General features: G+C 42.5%; 1 protein-coding gene across 11 annotated transcripts in view; it reads left to right on the forward strand.

Moving 5' to 3' along the window:
- Positions 1-22,830, forward strand: part of LOC128698664 (homeobox protein extradenticle) — a 280,392-nt gene that overhangs the window by 204,338 nt on the left and 53,224 nt on the right. For all 11 annotated transcript variants that reach the window (XM_070103865.1, XM_070103862.1, XM_070103863.1 and 8 more), the window contains one exon: positions 17,331-17,521. In XM_070103865.1, coding sequence (XP_069959966.1) covers positions 17,331-17,521 — 191 coding nt within the window. The remainder of the gene's footprint in view (positions 1-17,330; positions 17,522-22,830) is intronic.

Genomic DNA, 22,830 nt, shown 5'->3' on the forward strand with positions numbered 1-22,830 from the left:
CTTAGTTCTGGTACTAGTTTGATGGCAGACCTTTGTACCGTTTCGAGCTTCTTGACATGTTTGAGCAGGTGTGGGTTTTATGCTGCGGCTTCGTGTGAAGAGTTTTGATAGTTTATTTATGAGTTTCTAAATGCTTTTTTTTCTGTTCTTCCATGTCGCTTTTGTGTTACGGTTTATATGCATTTCTGGTGATATGCCTGGTGTTATATTTACCCCATATCACTATGTGATACAGTGGACCCCCGCATAACGATTACCTCCGAATGCGACCAATTATGTAAGTGTATTTATGTAAGTGCGTTTGTACGTGTATGTTTGGGGGTCTGAAATGGACTAATCTACTTCACAATATTTCTTATGGGAACAAATTCGGTCAGTACTGGCACCTGAACATACTTCTGGAGTGAAAAAATATCGTTAACCGGGGGTCCACTGTATTTGCAGGTTCTCTGCGCATGTGCGGGGAGAAGTATTTGGTTGAAGTCTGTCTGGAGTTAGCACTGTCCTCTCCTTTTATTAATTGTCGTTAGTTTTTACATCATTAGCAAACAGTGACATAATATGTGTCAGTTTTCTTTGGTAGGTCCTAATATAGCATTAGGAACAGTAGTCGTCCTAAGACTGACCCTTACAGAACCCCACTCATTACTCTCTCCCACTTAGTTATCTCATCCCTTGCTGTTACTCTTTGCCTTCTGTAATGTGTGTGTGTGTGTGTGTGTGTGTGTGTGTGTGTGTGTGTGTGTGTGTGTGTGTGTGTGTGTGTGTGTGTGTGTTGTGTGTGTGTTGTGTGTGTGTGTGTGTGTGTGTGTGTGTGTGTGTGTGTGTGTGTGTGTGTGTGTGTGTGTGTGTGTGTGTGTGTGTGTGTGTGTGTGTGTGCCGGAAGTGCGTGTAGAGTGATCGGGAAGGTGGTGCACACGTGGGAAAAATGCGTGATAAATTAGGAGAGAGCGCGAGGGAGGCGGAGATCCTAGGCTTAGCGTAATGGCCAACGAGTATTGCGCTATTGTGTGGACCCGCCGCCAAGGTATTACTTCCCTGCTCCTCCTCCTCCTCCTCCTCCTCCTCTTGTTGCTGCTGCTGCTGCTGCTGCTGCTGCTGCTGCTGCTGCTGCTGCTGCTGCTGCTGCTGCTGCTGCTGCTGCTGCTGCTGCTGCTGCTGCTGCTGCTTTTGGTGCCGCTGCTGGTGGTGATGGTAGAAGTGGTGGTGGTGCTGCTGGTGATGACAGTAGTGGTAGTGGTGAGGCTGTTATCGCTGGTGCTACTGCTTGGAGGCATAGAACACACGAAGCAGATATTGGAGTCTGCAGATGCAGAATAGGGTAACAGGAACTTTACAAACGTTTGAATTAAGTATCTAGGTGAAGAGTTAGGGTGAACACACTGGAGAAATGTATAACTAAAGCAAGAAGCTGAGTATTATGGTAGAGTGTAGTGTTAGCAAGTATTAGATGCTGTCTGTGTAGTGTGCAGGTGGTGGTACCTGTGGTTGATGGTGCTACTGTGTGGTGCAGGTGGTGGTACCTGTGGTTGATGGTGCTACTGTGTGGTGCAGGTGGTGGTACCTGTGGTTGATGGTGCTACTGTGTGGTGCAGGTGGTGGTACCTGTGGTTGATGATGCTACTGTGTGGTGCAGGTGGTGGTACCTGTGGTTGATGATGCTACTGTGTGGTGCAGGTGGTGGTACCTGTGGTTGATGGTGCTACTGTGTGGTGCAGGTGGTGGTACCTGTGGTTGATGGTGCTACTGTGTGGTGCAGGTGGTGGTACCTGTGGTTGATGGTGCTACTGTGTGGTGCAGGTGGTGGTACCTGTGGTTGATGGTGCTACTGTGTGGTGCAGGTGGTGGTACCTGTGGTTGATGGTGCTACTGTGTGGTGCAGGTGGTGGTACCTGTGGTTGATGGTGCTACTGTGTGGTGCAGGTGGTGGTACCTGTGGTTGATGGTGCTACTGTGTGGTGCAGGTGGTGGTACCTGTGGTTGATGGTGCTACTGTGTGGTGCAGGTGGTGGTACCTGTGGTTGATGGTGCTACTGTGTGGTGCAGGTGGTGGTACCTGTGGTTGATGATGCTACTGTGTGGTGCAGGTGGTGGTACCTGTGGTTGATGATGCTACTGTGTGAAGCCGGTCGTGGTACTTGTGTGGTGCAGGTCACGGTACCTGTGTGGTGCAGGTCGTGGTACCTGTGGTTGATGGTGATACTGTGTTGATGCTGTCATTCTGCTCAAGCGATTGATGATATCAAATGTCACTGCCCTCAGTAGTTGATGTCACACGTAACAGCTGATACAGTAAGGGCAGACCTTTAAACGAAGACCGTCCACTGATAATTGGGCGAGACGTCACGTGCAGGTTTACCTGGGAACAATTTCGGTGGTCACCGCCCCCGTGGCCAGGTCGCTAGTTCATAGGTTAATCGCAGTCGCTGCAAGACTTAAGATATCTCGCTCTATATGTTGTCTGTCTGGTAAAGGGGTAAAATAATTACAGGATGTAAATAACGTGCTAAAAATATCTTACCAAGACAGGAATCGTAGTAATGGGCTTATTGTGGAAAAAATTAGATTTAGAAAGGATATAAGAAAGCCTTGGTTTAGTAATAGAGTTGTGGATGAGTGTCGAGCAAATTTCTTCTACTACTACTACTACTACTACTACTACTACTACTACTACTACTACTACTACTACTACTACTACTACTACTAATAATAATAATAATAATAATAATGATAATAATAATCTTTATTTACTATAAGTACATGTACAAGGTATACAGACCATAGCTGACATCAGTGACATACTACTATATAGAAAGTCCCTTGTTATGCTGAGCATTTCGGGTAAATTAGGTCAATTTTGTTCCCAGGATGCGACCCCCACCAGTCGACTAAAACCCAGGTACCTATTTTACTGCTAGGTGAACAGGAACAGCATCTTAAAGAAACACGTCCTAATGTTTCCACCCGTACCGGGGATCGAATCATGGACCTCAGCGTGGGAGCTGAGTGCGCTAGCAGTGTTTTTTCAACTGAGATTTCATAATAAGTTTACCCAGTCTTATTCATGATTTATGAAGGACTTGCCTAGTATGGGCCAACAGGCCTACTGCAGCGTTTCTCCTTTTTTACGTTCATATCGGCTTATCAGTTTTGATTACCATTAATGAAAGGTGGGTCTTGCCTTTGTTATGGCCGCCAGCATGTTCACTTGACTGGTTTCCTTGTTATTGTGGGGTTTTCAAACCATTTATCACATTTGTTGTTATTGTTTGGTTTAAGATGAGTAGCGTAGCACTCTGGGTGGTGTGAGGTTCAGGTAGGATGCTCTCGCTACACGCTACTAAGGTTTTTGTGGCCAAGTCTAGCTCCTGTTTTTTTCTGGTGGTGGTGGCGGCGCAAATGGAGGTGTTCTCACGGCGCTGGAACGTTGTATAAATCACCCAGACCATGGTTACTTCCACACCACCACCACCAAACATAACACCCACTCACCACCACCACACAATACCCACACACCACCACCACACAATACCCACTCACCACCACCACCACCACCACACAATACCCACTCACCACCACCAAACAATACCCACACACCACCACCACAAAACATAGCACCCACTCACCACCACCACACAATACCCACACACCACCACCACAAAACATAGCACCCACTCACCACCACCACACAATACCCACACACCACCACCACAAAACATAGCACCCACTCACCACCACCACACAATACCCACACACCACCACCACAAAACATAGCACCCACTCACCACCACCACACAATACCCACACACCACCACCACAAAACATAGCACCCACTCACCACCACCACACAATACCCACACACCACCACCACAAAACATAGCACCCACTCACCACCACCACACAATACCCACACACCACCACCACAAAACATAGCACCCACTCACCACCACCACACAATACCCACACACCACCACCACAAAACATAGCACCCACTCACCACTACCACACAATACCCACACACCACCACCACAAAACAGCACCCACTCACCACTACGACACAACACACTCTCACCACCACTACCACGCAACACCCACAAAACACAACACCCACTCACCACACTAAGAAAACCCAACTCAACACAACACAACATAACACAACAATCGTTAACATAAACTTTACCTTGCTAAATATATCTGTCCCCAGTTGCCAGAGGTCAAACCTTAGGAGGGCCTGAGACGAAGCCTCCTTGGTGATGCCAGTATACTGTCTCCTTCGTCTCGTGTGTTAACGTGACTTGTCAGTAGTCCAAGTCAGAGCAAAAGTCGTTATAAAGCATTTCCTGTGTACGAGTTATTCTCAGGTATCTCAACATTCCAGGGAGAGCTGTCGAAGTGCTTCGAGGTGTTCCCAGTAGTGAAGGTATTTTGGTGATTCTGTGTTGGCAGTACACGACCTGTGCAATTTTCCCTGCTCTTGTCTCTCCTGCGTCGGTAGGCGCTGTGACCGCAAAACAGTAGTTAACTGACTCAAGAAATCGTAATGACACGATTGCAAATAAACCATACCCCCGGCCGGGATTGAACCCGCGGTCATAGAGTCTCAAAACTCCAGACCGTCGCGTTAGCCACTAGACCAGCTAACCACATAAGATTCATCCAACTAGGTATATTTCTACACCATAGGAAAGTTAGCACAGGCACCTCTGTGACCACAAATGCAAGTTTTTACAGACGAATCTCCAGCTAGTGTGGCCGTGACGAACTCTAGCTCAAGTCCCTTCACCTAGTTGGATGAATCTTATGTGGCTAGCTGGTCTAGTGGCTAACGCGACGGGCTGGAGTTTTGAGACTCTATGATCGCGGGTTCAATCCCGGCCGGGGGTATGGTTTACAGTAGTTAAGTCGTGAGGGTAGAAGTGGTTTTTAAACGAAGTTCCATCATTGGTGTTGTCCTTATTTTGAAAGATCTCGCAGTTCACCCAACCACTCTACTGGCCTTTTGTTACATTTACATTGTTGTGTTCTACTGATTACACATCTGATATAATTATTCCTAATTCCTGTTTTTTTACGTTCCATGATATGATCTGCACACCATTCATATCATTCTTATTCTGTTAAAATCTGTCACCAGTGATCATCATGTATTCATTTGTAAATGATTGGTAGACAATACCGACAAGGTGAAGAATTAGACACACGTGCAACATCTGGTATCTTTATTGTAGACGTTTCGCCATCCAGTGGCTTTATCAATTCAGAGTCGGGTATGACATACTTCCACTGGGCAATCCCGCTTACCAGTGACAGTGCCTTCGTCTGCTGCACCTCCCTCACCTGACGCCACTATATAGGTGACAATCTTGCCGTCACTGAGTCACACTGGTTAGCGCTTTATATATATGTAATGACTTACTCTCCAGATTGTATTTTTAGGGGAAAATTGAAAAAAAATCTTAATATATTGATTCCTGAAGTTAGATTTCCTGAGTTCATTGAATATTTGAAAGTTCCTGAAGTTGAAATGTTATTATGTGATAGTTCGGTCAGTGAGATCTTGGGATCACCAGCACCTGGTGGTGCTGGCGGCGGTGCTGGTGGTGGTGGTGGTAGGCTGGAGCACCACCATCTAGGAGGTGCCACACACTGTTGTTGTTGCCTCAGGCACCGCGTGGTCGCCACTCCTGGCAATTAGGGAAAACTTACGACTGCAAAAACTAGGGAGGCGCTGATTGCTACAACAGCAGCAGCAGCAACAGCCAGGCCTATGTTCCCGCAACACCAACACTGCTGCTGCACCAACACTTGCACCAGCACTACTGCTGCTGTACTCTCACCAACACTGCTGCACTAATGGTGTGTGCTGCACCAACACGGTCCACAACACCAACACTGGTTCCGTAATGCTGACACACAATAATGCTCCATCTTGATGTTTCTCAACAAATCTGAGAGTGAGACTGACACCAGTCAGTCCATCCTTACTTCCGTCATGCAGGACTAACACCAGTCAGTCCATCCTTACTTCCGTCATGCAGGACTAACACCAGTCAGTCCATCCTTACTTCCGTCATGCAGGACTAACACCAGTCAGTCCATCCTTACTTCCGTCATGCAGGACTAACACCAGTCAGTCCATCCTTACTTCTGTCATGCAGGACTAACACCAGTCAGTTCATCCTTACTTCCGTCATGCAGGACTGACACCTGTCAGTCCATCCTTACTTCCGTCATGCAGGACTGACACCTGTCAGTCCATCCTTACTTCCGTCATGCAGGACTGACACCAGTCAGTTCATCCTCACTTCCGTCATGCAGGATTGACACCATCATGCAGGAAGAGCCAGTCATCCATGACGCATCCATCAGAATAGCAGACTTCTGTCTGGCTGTCACTGCTTAACTGGGCTACAAGTACCTCAGTAATAATAATAATAATAATAATGATAATCTTTATTTCTACAAGTACATGATACAACTTATACAGACCATAGCTGACACCAGTGACATACTCTTTGGGGAGTTTGTTTTACCACCAGCTGTTATAGGCCTAATCAGGAGAAACGGTAGAATTCTCCTCACACCATGCATCTTTAGGGGCTGGAATGTCATAAAAAAATCCTGGTATTTAGAAATAGCTGACGAATGTTCTGAAATGTGTAGATTCTGGAGAGAGTCGCTCCCATGGACTGATCTTGGTGGATTTCCTGCTCTATTTCTGAAACATTGCAAGCTCCTGATGTTGTGTTAATTGCAGCACGAAAGGCCTAGAGCTATAATTTAGTTTCCCCCAGTGGTTATTTTGCAAAATGATGTAGATGTTTTGGTCATTCTAGGTAAGTACTGTAACCAATCATGCTGATTATATAGACCTGTGTGTATGTGTGTGTGTGTGTGTGTGTGTGTGTGTGTGTGTGTGTGTGTGTGTGTGTGTGTGTGTGTGTGTGTGTGTGTGTGTGTGTGTGTGTAGCTTGCTAAATTATCATTGACTTAATGCTTACGTTGCAGCATTCAGTGTGTCACTGAAACCCTTCCTACTGACTTCATCATTCTTGTAAAGGATTCAGTATTATTACTGTAACTTAACAGAATGATGGGAGCCTGGTTCTTGGACCTGTTATGTGTCTGTGTTTGATTATCTCCCACAGGATGGGTATGGGGTGACTTCCTCCCACAGGACGGGTATGGGGTGGAGTGCGAGGTGTTAGTGTTGAGGGATGTCGTGGGCGTCTTTGAGATTATGGGTGGAGGGGTGGGTGTGTTCAGTTGGTGGGGAGGTGTGAGGGTGGGGTGTGGGCGGCACATTAAGAGGCAGTGTGAGGGTGTGAGGTGGGGGTGGAGGCATCATGCTATCGATTATCGGTGTACAGGCAGTGAGGGAGCCACCTTCACCTGGGTTACACCTCCCCCTGACGCACCTAGTATGTTCACCTCCCCTGGGGAGGGGGGTGTTCACCTCCCCTGGGTTGTACGTGTAATTCTTTATTAAACAAAAGTGTGTACACCAGCATTGTGTTGTTACTTTTCACTGTGTGTGAGAGTTACACTGTGGGAACAGCAGCTGTATTCCCCCTCTCATATTCCATCACACATGATGGGTCTCATACATCAGCTAATGAAATGTCAGTCAGTAGCTGGGAGACTTCAGCAGGTTGAACAGGATATCACGCATTCTACTGAGTTCAGTAGCTGGGAGACTTCAGCAGGCTGAACAGGATATCACGCATTCTACTGAGTTCAGTAGCTGGGAGACTTCAGCAGGCTGAACAGGATATCACCCATTTTACTGAGTTCAGTAGCTGGGAGACTTCAGCAGGCTGAACAGGATATCGAGCATTCTACTGAGTTCAGTAGCTGGGAGACTTCAGCAGGTTGAACAGGATATCACGCATTCTACTGAGTTCAGTAGCTGGGAGACTTCAGCAGGCTGAACAGGATATCGAGCATTCTACTGAGTTCAGTAGCTGGGAGACTTCAGTAAAGTGATGATAATATCGAGCATTCTACTGAGTTCAGGAGCATCAAATGTTCCACGTGAAGAAACTGGAAGACCAGTACTAGAGGGGCCAGGAGCTACAGTTGCTGTTATTTGAATCTTCAATTTGGAATTCATGAACCATCATCATCATCATCATCATCATCATCATCATCATCATCATCATCATCATCATCATCATCATCATCCCAAGACGATGATCACATTTGCTTAATAAAATATACATAAGTGATACAATAACCCACTGAGTGTACATACAAGGTAGAATAACCCACTGAGTGTACATACAAGGTAGAATAACCCACTGAGTGTACATACAAGGTAGAATAACCCACTGAGTGTACATACAAAGTAGAATAACCCACTGAGTGTACATACAAGGTAGAATAACCCACTGAGTGTACATACAAGGTAGAATAACCCACTGAGTGTACATACAAAGTAGAATAACCCACTGAGTGTACATACAAGGTAGAATAACCCACTGAGTGTACATACAAGGTAGAATAACCCACTGAGTGTACATACAAGGTAGAATAACCCACTGAGTGTACATACAAGGTAGAATAACCCACTGAGTGTACATACAAGGTAGAATAACCCACTGAGTGTACATACAAGGTAGAATAACCCACTGAGTGTACATACAAGGTAGAATAACCCACTGAGTGTACATACAAAGTAGAATAACCCACTGAGTGTACATACAAGGTAGAATAACCCACTGAGTGTACATACAAGGTAGAATAACCCACTGAGTGTACATACAAGGTAGAATAACCCACTGAGTGTACATACAAGGTAGAATAACCCACTGAGTGTACATACAAGGTAGAATAACCCACTGAGTGTACATACAAGGTAGAATAACCCACTGAGTGTACATACAAGGTACAATAAAGTGTACATACAAGGTACAATAACCCACTGAGTGTACATACAAGGTAGAATAACCCACTGAGTGTACATACAAGGTACAATAACCCACTGAGTGTACATACAAGGTACAATAACCCACTGAGTGTACATACAAGGTACAATAACCCACTGAGTGTACATACAAGGTACAATAACCCACTGAGTGTACATACAAGGTACAATAACCCACTGAGTGTACATACAAGGTACAATAACCCACTGAGTGTACATACAAGGTACAATAACCCACTGAGTGTACATACAAGGTACAATAACCCACTGAGTGTACATACAAGGTACAATAACCCACTGAGTGTACATACAAGGTACAATAACCCACTGAGTGTACATACAAGGTAGAATAACCCACTGAGTGTACATACAAGGTAGAATAACCCACTGAGTGTACATACAAAGTAGAATAACCCACTGAGTGTACATACAAGGTAGAATAACCCACTGAGTGTACATACAAGGTAGAATAACCCACTGAGTGTACATACAAGGTAGAATAACCCACTGAGTGTACATACAAGGTAGAATAACCCACTGAGTGTACATACAAGGTACAATAACCCACTGAGTGTACATACAAGGTACAATAACCCACTGAGTGTACATACAAGGTCACAGACCACGGTGGTCCTCACCTGTTCCTGGGCTGAGGGACTCGTTACCTTCCACTGTTTGCTGTATATATTTCTATTATGTTTAAGTATTGTACTGATGAAGCCAATGGAGGGCGAAACATCTACAAGATACCCTGGTGTTGCACATGTGTCTAATTCACCACCTTCTTGCTATTGGTCTGGTCTCAGACCGAGCCGCGGGGGCGTTGACCCCCGAAACCGTCTCCAGGTATACTACTATCCCTTGATAATATGAGAAATCACTGTTAATATATACCATATACGTGGTGTATAGTATATCTCACAATAAGTATATACAAAAAAAAAGTGTGAGTCTCACTGGTCATGACTGGTGAACTGTTGCTAAGAAACATCACTAAATTTAGACTGACCGCAAGGTAACTTTGACAGGATTAATGCTGTCTTAATTCAGAAAGGCTGGGATAGCTGCGAAATATATACCTATGTCACGGTAAGTTACATAACTTTATCTGTCAGTGCATAGAAGTGAGCACCCGTCTCATGGTGGTGAGGGTGTGACCACCCGTCTCATGGTGGTGAGGGTGTGAGCACCCGTCTCATGGTGGTGAGGGTGTGACCACCCGTCTCATGGTGGTGAGGGTGTGAGCACCCGTCTCATGGTGGTGAGGGTGTGACCACCCGTCTCATGGTGGTGAGGGTGTGACCACCCGTCTCATGGTGGTGAGGGTGTGACCACCCGTCTCATGGTGGTGAGGGTGTGACCACCCGTCTCATGGTGGTGAGGGTGTGAGCACCCGTCTCATGGTGGTGAGGGTGTAAGTGAGCACCCGTCTCATGGTGGTGAGGGTGTGACCACCCGTCTCATGGTGGTGAGGGTGTGAACACCCGTCTCATGGTGGTGAGGGTGTGACCACCCGTCTCATGGTGGTGAGGGTGTGACCACCCGTCTCATGGTGGTGAGGGTGTGACCAGCCGGCTCTTGGTGGTGAGGTGTAAGTGAGCACCCGTCTCATGGTGGTGAGGGTGTGACCACCCGTCTCATGGTGGTGAGGGTGTGAACACCCGTCTCATGGTGGTGAGGGTGTGACCACCCGTCTCATGGTGGTGAGGGTGTGACCACCCGTCTCATGGTGGTGAGGGTGTGAGCACCCGTCTCATGGTGGTGAGGGTGTAAGTGAGCACCCGTCTCATGGTGGTGAGGGTGTGACCACCCGTCTCATGGTGGTGAGGGTGTGAACACCCGTCTCATGGTGGTGAGGGTGTGACCACCCGTCTCATGGTGGTGAGGGTGTAAGTGAGCACTCGTCTCATGGTGGTGAGGGTGTAAGTGACCACCCGTCTCATGGTGGTGAGGGTGTAAGTGACCACCCGTCTCATGGTGGTGAGGGTGTAAGTGACCACCCGTCTCATGGTGGTGAGGGTGTAAGTGACCACCCGTCTCATGGTGGTGAGGGTGTAAGTGAGCACCCGTCTCATGGTGGTGAGGGTGTAAGTGAGCACCCGTCTCATGGTGGCGAGGGTGTAAGTGACCACCCGTCTCATGGTGGTGAGGGTGTAAGTGACCACCCATCTCATGGTGGTGAGGGTGTAAGTGACCACCCGTCTCATGGTGGTGAGGGTGTAAGTGACCACCCGTCTCATGGTGGTGAGGGTGTAAGTGACCACCCGTCTCATGGTGGTGAGGGTGTAAGTGACCACCCGTCTCATGGTGGTGAGGGTGTAAGTGAGCACCCGTCTCATGGTGGTGAGGGTGTAAGTGAGCACCCGTCTCATGGTGGTGAGGGTGTAAGTGACCACCCGTCTCATGGTGGTGAGGGTGTGTGACCTCTTCCTCTTGACCTCTATACATTACACACACTCACCTTGACTATACATTACACACACTCACCTTGACTATACATTATACACACTCACCTTGACTATACATTACACACACTCACCTTGACTATACATTACACACACTCACCTTGACTATACATTACACACACTCACCTTGACTATACATTATACACACTCACCTTGACTATACATTACACACACTCACCTTGACTATACATTACACACACTCACCTTGACTATACATTACACACACTCACCTTGACTATACATTACACACACTCACCTTGACTATACATTACACACACTCACCTTGACTATACATTACACACACTCACCTTGACTATACATTATACACACTCACCTTGACTATACATTACACACACTCACCTTGACTATACATTATACACACTCACCTTGACTATACATTACACACACTCACCTTGACTATACATTACACACACTCACCTTGACTATACATTACACACACTCACCTTGACTATACATTACACACACTCACCTTGACTATACATTACACACACTCACCTTGACTATACATTACACACACTCACCTTGACTATACATTATACACACTCACCTTGACTATACATTACACACACTCACCTTGACTATACATTACACACACTCACCTTGACTATACATTACACACACTCACCTTGACTATACATTACACACACTCACCTTGACTATACATTACACACACTCACCTTGACTATACATTACACACACTCACCTTGACTATACATTACACACACTCACCTTGACTATACATTACACACACTCACCTTGACTATACATTATACACACTCACCTTGACTATACATTACACACACTCACCTTGACTATACATTATACACACTCACCTTGACTATACATTACACACACTCACCTTGACTATACATTACACACACTCACCTTGACTATACATTATACACACTCACCTTGACTATACATTACACACACTCACCTTGACTATACATTACACACACTCACCTTGACTATACATTACACACACTCACCTTGACTATACATTACACACACTCACCTTGACTATACATTACACACACTCTCACCTTGACTATACATTATACACACTCACCTTGACTATACATTACACACACTCACCTTGACTATACATTACACACACTCACCTTGACTATACATTACACACACTCACCTTGACTATACATTACACACACTCACCTTGACTATACATTACACACACTCACCTTGACTATACATTATACACACTCACCTTGACTATACATTACACACACTCACCTTGACTATACATTACACACACACTCACCTTGACTATACATTACACACACTCACCTTGACTATACATTACACACACTCACCTTGACTATACATTACACACACTCACCTTGACTATACATTACACACACACTCACCTTGACTATACATTACACACACTCACCTTGACTATACATTACACACTCTCACCTTGACTATACATTACACACACTCACCTTGACTATACATTACACACATTCACCTTGACTATACATTACACACACACTCACCTTGACTATACATTACACACACTCACCTTGACTATACATTACACACACTCACCTTGACTATACATTACACACTCTCACCTTGACTATACATTACACACACTCACCTTGACTATACATTACACACTCTCACCTTGACTATACATTACACACTCACCTTGACTATACATTACACACACTTACCTTGACTATACATTACACACACTCACCTTGACTATACATTACACACTCTCACCTTGACTATACATTACACACTCTCACCTTGACTATACATTACACACTCTCACCTTGACTATACATTACACACTCTCACCTTGACTATACATTACACACACTTACCTTGACTATACATTACACACTCTCACCTTGACTATACATTACACACTCTCACCTTGACTATACATTACACACTCTCACCTTGACTATACATTACACACACTCACCTTGACTATACATTACACACTCTCACCTTGACTATACATTACACACACTCACCTTGACTATACATTACACACACTCACCTTGACTATACATTACACACACTCACCTTGACTATACATTATACACACTCACCTTGACTATACATTACACACACTCACCTTGACTATACATTACACACACTCACCTTGACTATACATTACACACACTCACCTTGACTATACATTACACACACTCACCTTGACTATACATTACACACACTCACCTTGACTATACATTATACACACTCACCTTGACTATACATTACACACACTCACCTTGACTATACATTATACACACTCACCTTGACTATACATTACACAAACTCACCTTGACTATACATTACACACACTCACCTTGACTATACATTACACACACTCACCTTGACTATACATTACACACACTCACCTTGACTATACATTACACACACTCACCTTGACTATACATTACACACACTCACCTTGACTATACATTACACACACTCACCTTGACTATACATTACACACACTCACCTTGACTATACATTACACACACTCACCTTGACTATACATTACACACACACTCACCTTGACTATACATTATACACACTCACCTTGACTATACATTACACACACTCACCTTGACTATACATTACACACACTCACCTTGACTATACATTATACACACTCACCTTGACTATACATTACACACACTCACCTTGACTATACATTACACACACTCACCTTGACTATACATTATACACACTCACCTTGACTATACATTACACACTCTCACCTTGACTATACATTACACACACTCACCTTGACTATACATTACACACTCTCACCTTGACTATACATTACACACACTCACCTTGACTATACATTACACACTCTCACCTTGACTATACATTACACACACTCACCTTGACTATACATTACACACACTCACCTTGACTATACATTACACACACTCATTTGACTATACATTACACACACTCACCTTGACTATACATTACACACTCTCACCTTGACTATACATTACACACACTCACCTTGACTATACATTACACACTCTCACCTTGACTATACATTACACACTCTCACCTTGACTATACATTACACACTCTCACCTTGACTATACATTACACACACTCACCTTGACTATACATTACACACTCTCACCTTGACTATACATTACACACTCTCACCTTGACTATACATTACACACTCTCACCTTGACTATACATTACTCACTCTCACCTTGACTATACATTACACACACTCACCTTGACTATACATTACACACACTCACCTTGACTATACATTACACACTCTCACCTTGACTATACATTACACACTCTCACCTTGACTATACATTACACACTCTCACCTTGACTATACATTACACACTCTCACCTTGACTATACATTACACACTCTCACCTTGACTATACATTACACACTCTCACCTTGACTATACATTACACACACTCACCTTGACTATACATTACACACACTTACCTTGACTATACATTACACACACTCACCTTGACTATACATTACACACTCTCACCTTGACTATACATTACACACACTTACCTTGACTATACATTACACACACTCACCTTGACTATACATTACACACACTCACCTTGACTATACATTACACACACTCACCTTGACTATACATTACACACACTCACCTTGACTATACATTACACACACTTACCTTGACTATACATTACACACACTTACCTTGACTATACATTACACACACTCACCTTGACTATACATTACACACACTCACCTTGACTATACATTACACACACTCACCTTGACTATACATTACACACTCACCTTGACTATACATTACACACACTCACCTTGACTATACATTACACACACTTACCTTGACTATACATTACACACACTCACCTTGACTATACATTACACACACTCACCTTGACTATACATTACACACACTCACCTTGACTATACATTACACACACTCACCTTGACTATACATTACACACACTCACCTTGACTATACATTACACACACTCACCTTGACTATACATTACACACACTCACCTTGACTATACATTACACACACTCACCTTGACTATACATTACACACACTCACCTTGACTATACATTACACACACTCACCTTGACTATACATTACACACACTCACCTTGACTATACATTACACACACTCACCTTGACTATACATTACACACACTCACCTTGACTATACATTACACACACTCACCTTGACTATACATTACACACACTCACCTTGACTATACATTACACACACTCACCTTGACTATACATTACACACACTCACCTTGACTATACATTACACACACTCTCACCTTGACTATACATTATACACACTCACCTTGACTATACATTATACACACTCACCTTGACTATACATTATCACACACTCACCTTGACTATAAATTACACACTCTCAACTTGACTATACATTACACACACTCACCTTGACTATACATTATACACACTCACCTTGACTATACATTAAACACACTCACCTTGACTATACATTACACACTCTCACCTTGACTATACATTATACACACTCACCTTGACTATACATTATACACACTCACCTTGACTATACATTATACACACTCACCTTGACTATACATTACACACACTCACCTTGACTATACATTACACACACTCACCTTGACTATACATTATACACACTCACCTTGACTATACATTACACACACTCACCTTGACTATACATTATACACACTCACCTTGACTATACATTACACACACTCACCTTGACTATACATTACACACACTCTCACCTTGACTATACATTATACACACTCACCTTGACTATACATTATACACACTCACCTTGACTATACATTATACACACTCACCTTGACTATACATTACACACACTCACCTTGACTATACATTACACACACTCACCTTGACTATACATTACACACACTCACCTTGACTTCTATACATTGTCCCTCCTATCGTCTTGGCTTCTGTATATTCTTCACACTTTCGGTTGTCTTATTTTTCTTTCTTATTCCTGTGTTGTGTGTTATATTTTATGTTAAATGTTGCCACAATTCTAACAGACACTCTTTCCATATAGAGTTAGTAGCAGCAGTAGCAGCTGCTGCTGCTACTGTTGCTGCTGCTACTGTTACTCCTGCTACTGTTGCTGCTGCTACTGTTACTCCTGCTACTGTTGCTGCTGCTGCTGCTACTGTTACTCCTGCTACTGTTGCTGCTGCTACTGTTACTCCTGCTACTGTTGCTGCTGCTACTGTTACTCCTGCTACTGTTGCTGCTGCTACTGATGGTAGCCAAAATGCAGGACTATATAACAAACTTTCATTGGGCAACGTTTCGCTCTGTTAGACCCTTATTAATTGCTCACATTGATTGTCTTGGACTGCGAACTTCTAATGAGTTCACGACCCACGTGATGACCCAGCCTTACAGTAAGCTAGACTGAACACTGACACACACTAATGTTGATACTCTTGTGTTGCAGGCTTGTAATGAGTTCACGACCCACGTGATGACCCAGCCTTACAGTAAGCTAGACTGAACACTGACACACACTAATGTTGATACTCTTGTGTTGCAGGCTTGTTATGAGTTCACGACCCACGTGATGACCCAGCCTTACAGTAAGCTAGACTGAACACTGACACACACTAATGTTGATACTCTTGTGTTGCAGGCTTGTAATGAGTTCACGACCCACGTGATGACCCAGCCTTACAGTAAGCTAGACTGAACACTGACACACACTAATGTTGATACTCTTGTGTTGCAGGCTTGTTATGAGTTCACGACCCACGTGATGACCCAGCCTTACAGTAAGCTAGACTGAACACTGACACACACTAATGTTGATACTCTTGTGTTGCAGGCTTGTAATGAGTTCACGACCCACGTGATGAACCTGCTGCGGGAACAGTCCCGCACGCGACCTATAACACCGAAGGAAATAGAACGTATGGTGCAGATCATCCATAAGAAATTCTCCTCCATACAGATGCAACTTAAACAGTCGACGTGTGAGGCAGTCATGATTCTCCGATCACGGTTCTTGGACGCCAGGTAGGACTAGCCCTCTAGCCCTCTAGCCCTCTAGCCCTCTAGTCTCCTCTGTCTAATATTAAACACAATACTTCCAATAGGAAATGTTCCACGACTAAATTTATAATTATTTTGGTTAATAACTTCGCAAAGGTAAACTTGACTTTTATGTGTAGTAACTTAGATAACTTATACTACAGATGACTATAAAACATAAGTTTAATGTAATGGACGTTTTTAGTGAGTTAACGTTGTATAATTAAGTTTTAAAATGCCTGAAACGCCAAGACGAAACAAAAAACCTTGTTAATGTGTGAAAGTAACATAATTGCGGTGGTTTGGTTGAAGGCACATATAACGAAGCTGTTATTTCCACGACGTTTCGCTCACAAGTGAGCCCAGGTTTTATGGCAGCTTCTGCAGTGCTGTAAGAACAATTATCGGATTAAAACTGGTTTTTTTACCCTTTCTGCCAAATAAATTTAAGAAAAGTGCCTTAATTTTTTTATAAACGTCTTCTGTCTGTCAGATTATTATATCTTTGAAAAAATATAAAGATATATCAGAAATTATAGATATTTCTCGTCACTCTCAGAAAAATGAAATGAAAGCATTCTTAGATACCCTAAGTTACAGTTACTTATATACCCTAAGTTACAGTTACTTATATACCCTAAGTTACAGTTACTTATATACCCTAAGTTACAGTTACTTATATACCCTAAGTTACAGTTACTTATATACCCTAAGTTACAGTTACTTATATACCCTAAGTTACAGTTACTTATATACCCTAAGTTACAGTTACTCAGATACCCTAAGTTACAGTTACTCAGATACCCTAAGTTACAGTTACTCAGATACCCTAAGTTACAGTTACTTATATACCCTAAGTTACAGTTACTTATATACCCTAAGTTACAGTTACTTATATACCCTAAGTTACAGTTACTTATATACCCTAAGTTACAGTTACTCAGATACCCTAAGTTACAGTTACTTAGATACCCTAAGTTACAGTTACTCAGATACCCTAAGTTACAGTTACTTAGATACCCTAAGTTACAGTTACTCAGATACGCTAAGTTACAGTTACTTATATACCCTAAGTTACAGTTACTTATATACCCTAAGTTACAGTTACTTATATACCCTAAGTTACAGTTACTTAGATACCCTAAGTTACAGTTACTTAGATACCCTAAGTTACAGTTACTTAGATACCCTAAGTTACAGTTACTTATATACCCTAAGTTACAGTTACTTATATACCCTAAGTTACAGTTACTTATATACCCTAAGTTACAGTTACTTATATACCCTAAGTTACAGTTACTCAGATACCCTAAGTTACAGTTACTTAGATACCCTAAGTTACAGTTACTTATATACCCTAAGTTACAGTTACTTATATACCCTAAGTTACAGTTACTTATATACCCTAAGTTACAGTTACTCAGATACCCTAAGTTACAGTTACTTATATACCCTAAGTTACAGTTACTTATATACCCTAAGTTACAGTTACTTAGATACCCTAAGTTACAGTTACTTATATACCCTAAGTTACAGTTACTTAGATACCCTAAGTTACAGTTACTTATATACCCTAAGTTACAGTTACTTAGATACCCTAAGTTACAGTTACTTATATACCCTAAGTTACAGTTACTCAGATACCCTAAGTTACAGTTACTTATATACCCTAAGTTACAGTTACTTATATACCCTAAGTTACAGTTACTCAGATACCCTAAGTTACAGTTACTTATATACCCTAAGTTACAGTTACTTAGATACCCTAAGTTACAGTTACTTATATACCCTAAGTTACAGTTACTTAGATACCCTAAGTTACACTTACTTATATACCCTAACTTACAGTCACTCAGATACCCTAAGTTACAGTTACTTATATACCCTAATTTACAGTTACTCACATACGCTAAGTTACAGTTACTTATATACCCTAACTTACAGTCACTCAGATACCCTAAGTTACAGTCACTCAGATACCCTAAGTTACAGTTACTTAGATACCCTAAGTTACAGTTACTCAGATACCCTAAGTTACAGTTACTCAGATACCCTAAGTTACAGTCACTCAGATACCCTAAGTTACAGTTACTTATATACCCTAACTTACAGTCACTCAGATACCCTAAGTTACAGTCACTCAGATACCCTAAGTTACAGTTACTTAGATACCCTAAGTTACAGTTACTCAGATACCCTAAGTTACAGTTACTCAGATACCCTAAGTTACAGTCACTCAGATACCCTAAGTTACAGTTACTTATATACCCTAACTTACAGTCACTCAGATACCCTAAGTTACAGTCACTCAGATACCCTAAGTTACAGTGACTCAGATACCCTAAGTTACAGTTACTCAGATACCCTAAGTTACAGTTACTCAGATACCCTAAGTTACAGTCACTCAGATACCCTAAGTTACAGTTACTCAAATACCCTAAGTTACAGTCACTCACATACCCTAAGTTACAGTCACTCAGATACCCTAAGTTACAGTCACTCACATACCCTAAGTTACAGTCACTCAGATACCCTAAGTTACAGTCACTCAGATACCCTAAGTTACAGTTACTCATACCCTAAGTTACAGTCACTCAGATACCCTAAGTTACAGTCACTCACATACCCTAAGTTACAGTTACTCACATACCCTAAGTTACAGTCACTCAGATACCCTAAGTTACAGTCACTCACATACCCTAAGGTACAGTCACTCACATACCCTAAGTTACAGTCACTCACATACCCTAAGTTACAGTCACTCAGATACCCTAAGTTACAGTCACTCACATACCTTAAGTTACAGTCACTCACATACCCTAAGTTACAGTCACTCAGATACCCTAAGTTACAGTCACTCACATACCCTAAGTTACAGTCACTCAGATACCCTAAGTTACAGTCACTCAGATACCCTAAGTTACAGTCACTCACATACCCTAAGTTACAGTCACTCAGATACCCTAAGTTACAGTCACTCAGATACCCTAAGTTACAGTCACTCACATACCCTAAGTTACAGTCACTCAGATACCCTAAGTTACAGTCACTCAGATACCCTAAGTTACAGTCACTCAGATACCCTAAGTTACAGTCACTCAGATACCCTAAGTTACAGTCACTCAGATACCCTAAGTTACAGTCACTCAGATACCCTAAGTTACAGTCACTCACATACCCTAAGTTACAGTCACTCACATACCCTAAGTTACAGTCACTCAGATACCCTAAGTTACAGTCACTCAGATACCCTAAGTTACAGTCACTCAGATACCCTAAGTTACAGTTACTCAGATACCCTAAGTTACAGTCACTCAGATACCCTAAGTTACAGTCACTCAGATACCCTAAGTTACAGTCACTCAGATACCCTAAGTTACAGTTACTCAGATACCCTAAGTTACAGTTACTCAGATACCCTAAGTTACAGTTACTCAGATACCCTAAGTTACAGTCACTCAGATACCCTAAGTAACAGTCACTCAGATACCCTAAGTTACAGTCACTCAGATACCCTAAGTTACAGTCACTCAGATACCCTAAGTTACAGTCACTCAGACACCCTAAGTTACAGTTACTCATACCCTAAGTTACAGTCACTCACATACCCTAAGTTACAGTCACTCACATACCCTAAGTTACAGTTACTCACATACCCTAAATTACAGTCACTCAGATACCCTAAGTTACAGTCACTCACATACCCTAAGTTACAGTCACTCAGATACCCTAAGTTACAGTCACTCACATATCCTAAGTTACAGTCACTCAGATACCCTAAGTTACAGTCACTCACATACCCTAAGTTACAGTCACTCAGATACCCTAAGTTACAGTCACTCAGATACCCTAAGTTACAGTCACTCAGATACCCTAAGTTACAGTCACTCACCCTAAGTTACAGTCACTCACATACCCTAAGTTACAGTCACTCAGATACCCTAAGTTACAGTCACTCAGATACCCTAAGTTACAGTCACTCACACACCCTAAGTTACAGTCACTCACATACCCTAAGTTACAGTCACTCAGATACCCTAAGTTACAGTCACTCAGATACCCTAAGTTACAGTCACTCACATACCCTAAGTTACAGTCACTCAGATACCCTAAGTTACAGTTACTTATATACCCTAAGTTACAGTTACTCAGATACCCTAAGTTACAGTTACTTATATACCCTAAGTTACAGTTACTTAGATACCCTAAGTTACAGTTACTTATATACCCTAAGTTACAGTTACTTAGATACCCTAAGTTACACTTACTTATATACCCTAACTTACAGTAACTCAGATACCCTAAGTTACAGTTACTTATATACCCTAAGTTACAGTTACTCACATACGCTAAGTTACAGTTACTTATATACCCTAACTTACAGTCACTCAGATACCCTAAGTTACAGTCACTCAGATACCCTAAGTTACAGTTACTTAGATACCCTAAGTTACAGTTACTCAGATACCCTAAGTTACAGTTACTCAGATACCCTAAGTTACAGTCACTCAGATACCCTAAGTTACAGTTACTTATATACCCTAACTTACAGTCACTCAGATACCCTAAGTTACAGTCACTCAGATACCCTAAGTTACAGTTACTTAGATACCCTAAGTTACAGTTACTCAGATACCCTAAGTTACAGTTACTCAGATACCCTAAGTTACAGTCACTCAGATACCCTAAGTTACAGTTACTTATATACCCTAACTTACAGTCACTCAGATACCCTAAGTTACAGTCACTCAGATACCCTAAGTTACAGTGACTCAGATACCCTAAGTTACAGTTACTCAGATACCCTAAGTTACAGTTACTCAGATACCCTAAGTTACAGTCACTCAGATACCCTAAGTTACAGTTACTCAAATACCCTAAGTTACAGTCACTCACATACCCTAAGTTACAGTCACTCAGATACCCTAAGTTACAGTCACTCACATACCCTAAGTTACAGTCACTCAGATACCCTAAGTTACAGTCACTCAGATACCCTAAGTTACAGTTACTCATACCCTAAGTTACAGTCACTCAGATACCCTAAGTTACAGTCACTCACATACCCTAAGTTACAGTTACTCACATACCCTAAGTTACAGTCACTCAGATACCCTAAGTTACAGTCACTCACATACCCTAAGTTACAGTCACTCACATACCCTAAGTTACAGTCACTCACATACCCTAAGTTACAGTCACTCAGATACCCTAAGTTACAGTCACTCACATACCTTAAGTTACAGTCACTCACATACCCTAAGTTACAGTCACTCAGATACCCTAAGTTACAG

This window comes from Cherax quadricarinatus, chromosome 88 (genome assembly GCF_038502225.1).
Source record: "Cherax quadricarinatus isolate ZL_2023a chromosome 88, ASM3850222v1, whole genome shotgun sequence".
NCBI lineage: Eukaryota > Metazoa > Arthropoda > Malacostraca > Decapoda > Parastacidae > Cherax > Cherax quadricarinatus.